General features: G+C 48.1%; 1 protein-coding gene across 1 annotated transcript; it reads right to left on the reverse strand.

Annotated features, from left to right (window-relative positions):
- Positions 1 to 494: 494 nt before the first annotated feature.
- LOC131676053 (uncharacterized) lies at positions 495 to 1,267 on the reverse strand. The gene is made up of 2 exons (XM_058955181.1): positions 812 to 1,267; positions 495 to 707 (listed from the first exon to the last, which is right to left on the reverse strand). The coding sequence occupies exons 1-2, from the start codon at positions 1,265 to 1,267 to the stop codon at positions 495 to 497; spliced, it is 669 nt and encodes a 222-aa protein (XP_058811164.1).
- Between the last annotated feature and the right edge of the window lie 270 nt (positions 1,268 to 1,537).

Genomic DNA, 1,537 nt, shown 5'->3' on the forward strand with positions numbered 1-1,537 from the left:
TGTTCCTAAGAATTTTCCACGTTAAGCAAGTCGCATTTTATTGAAATTGAATAAAGAATAATAGATATATGGTTATCGGATCGTTTAGAAACGCGGTAGAAGTATTCGGTTGGGTTTGATTTAGTAAACTAACGATTTATTGCTACTGCCTACCGGCTTATATACAAAAGTCAAATATCGAGAAAACAAGAAAAAATATTTAACACAGGGTAAAGGTATAGAGAATTGAAACAAATGCTTTTTTGATTTCGGTCTGTACATCGAGCACAACAGACTAATAAACGATCACCACACAATGCATCTCGGTGGCTTCAGATCGCGCATTGAGCACGGCTGATAAAGATCGATCACTCGATCGATAGCCGCTGCCTGTGCATTGAGCACGACAAATGAAGAACGATCACTGCGATGAAGCCTCGTTGATATTGCAGGTGAGTTGCGAGGGTGATGATCGTTGAGGTGCTACAGTACCCCCTTTTTAGAGAGCGTGACGATTAGTGGTATCGAAGTAGAGTCATCACTCGTCGTCCTGATCGAGTGAATCTCGCCGGTTGGGGCTCCGATGTTGTTGCAGCTGGACGATCGCTAACGGGTGCTGATGGCTGGTGATCGTCGAGCATGTAGGCTGGTTTCAGTCTGTCGATTGAAATGTTGACGCTCCAACCATTAATGTTGACTCGGTAGTGCTTGTCGTTTCGGCTAAGCACCTGGTATGGACCGTCGTAGGGTGGTGATAATGATGGCCTTATGGAGTCGTTGCGTATAAACACGTTTGTGCACGGTTTGAGGTTGGGGTGCACATACACATTACCTTTTCCATGCCATGCCGTGTCAGGTGGTCGTAGCATACGCATGGCATCTCGAAGTTCATTTGCGAATTCCGATTGTTGTTGCCGGGATTTTCGTGCAAGAACTCCGACGGTATGCGACGTGTTGTTCCATACACCATCTCTGCTGGCGAAGCACGCATGTCACCTTTGTAGACGGTACGCAATCCGAGTAGAATCATGGGAAGATGTTCGGTCCAACGGTTCGGGTTGTGGCAAAGGATGGCTGCCTGGAGAGTTCGGTGCCATCGCTCGATGATACCATTTGACTGGGGATGATAGGGCGTAGTCCGTAGGTGGCTTATTCCGAGCGTTCGAACCAATTCTGCAATGAGTGCCGACATGAACTGGCGTCCCTGGTCCGTGGTGATGTGTGTAAGTACACCAAAGCGGGATATCCAGCCTGAGACAAGGGCTTGAGCTATAGTAGGCGCTGTCATGTCCGGAACAGGTAGCGCTTCAGGCCAACGAGAAAACCTGTCGATGATGGTGAGACAGTATCGATTCCCGTTGCTTGGTGGAAAAGGACCAACAAATGTCAATGTTGATATGACGAAATCTTTCCTCAGGTGCAGTGTACCGGCGGAGGGGTGATTGGGTATGCCGGTTCACCTTTGAGCGCTGGCACTGTACACATCTTCTTGCGTAAGCGATGGTATCCTTCCGTATGTTTGGCCAAACGAATCTCTGCGTCATCAGCTTGGCTGTCG

The sequence above is a fragment of the Topomyia yanbarensis genome, chromosome 1 (genome assembly GCF_030247195.1).
Source record: "Topomyia yanbarensis strain Yona2022 chromosome 1, ASM3024719v1, whole genome shotgun sequence".
In the NCBI taxonomy this organism is placed as follows: domain Eukaryota; kingdom Metazoa; phylum Arthropoda; class Insecta; order Diptera; family Culicidae; genus Topomyia; species Topomyia yanbarensis.

Bases quoted from the DNA above. Each gene is read 5' to 3' on its own strand.
- LOC131676053 (XM_058955181.1), bottom strand. From the start codon at position 1,267: ATGACAGCGCCTACTATAGCTCAAGCCCTTGTCTCAGGCTGGATATCC. The intron at 708-811 runs GTAATGTGTATG...GGTCCATACCAG, and splicing joins CACGGCATGGCATGGAAAAG to GTGCTTAGCCGAAACGACAA.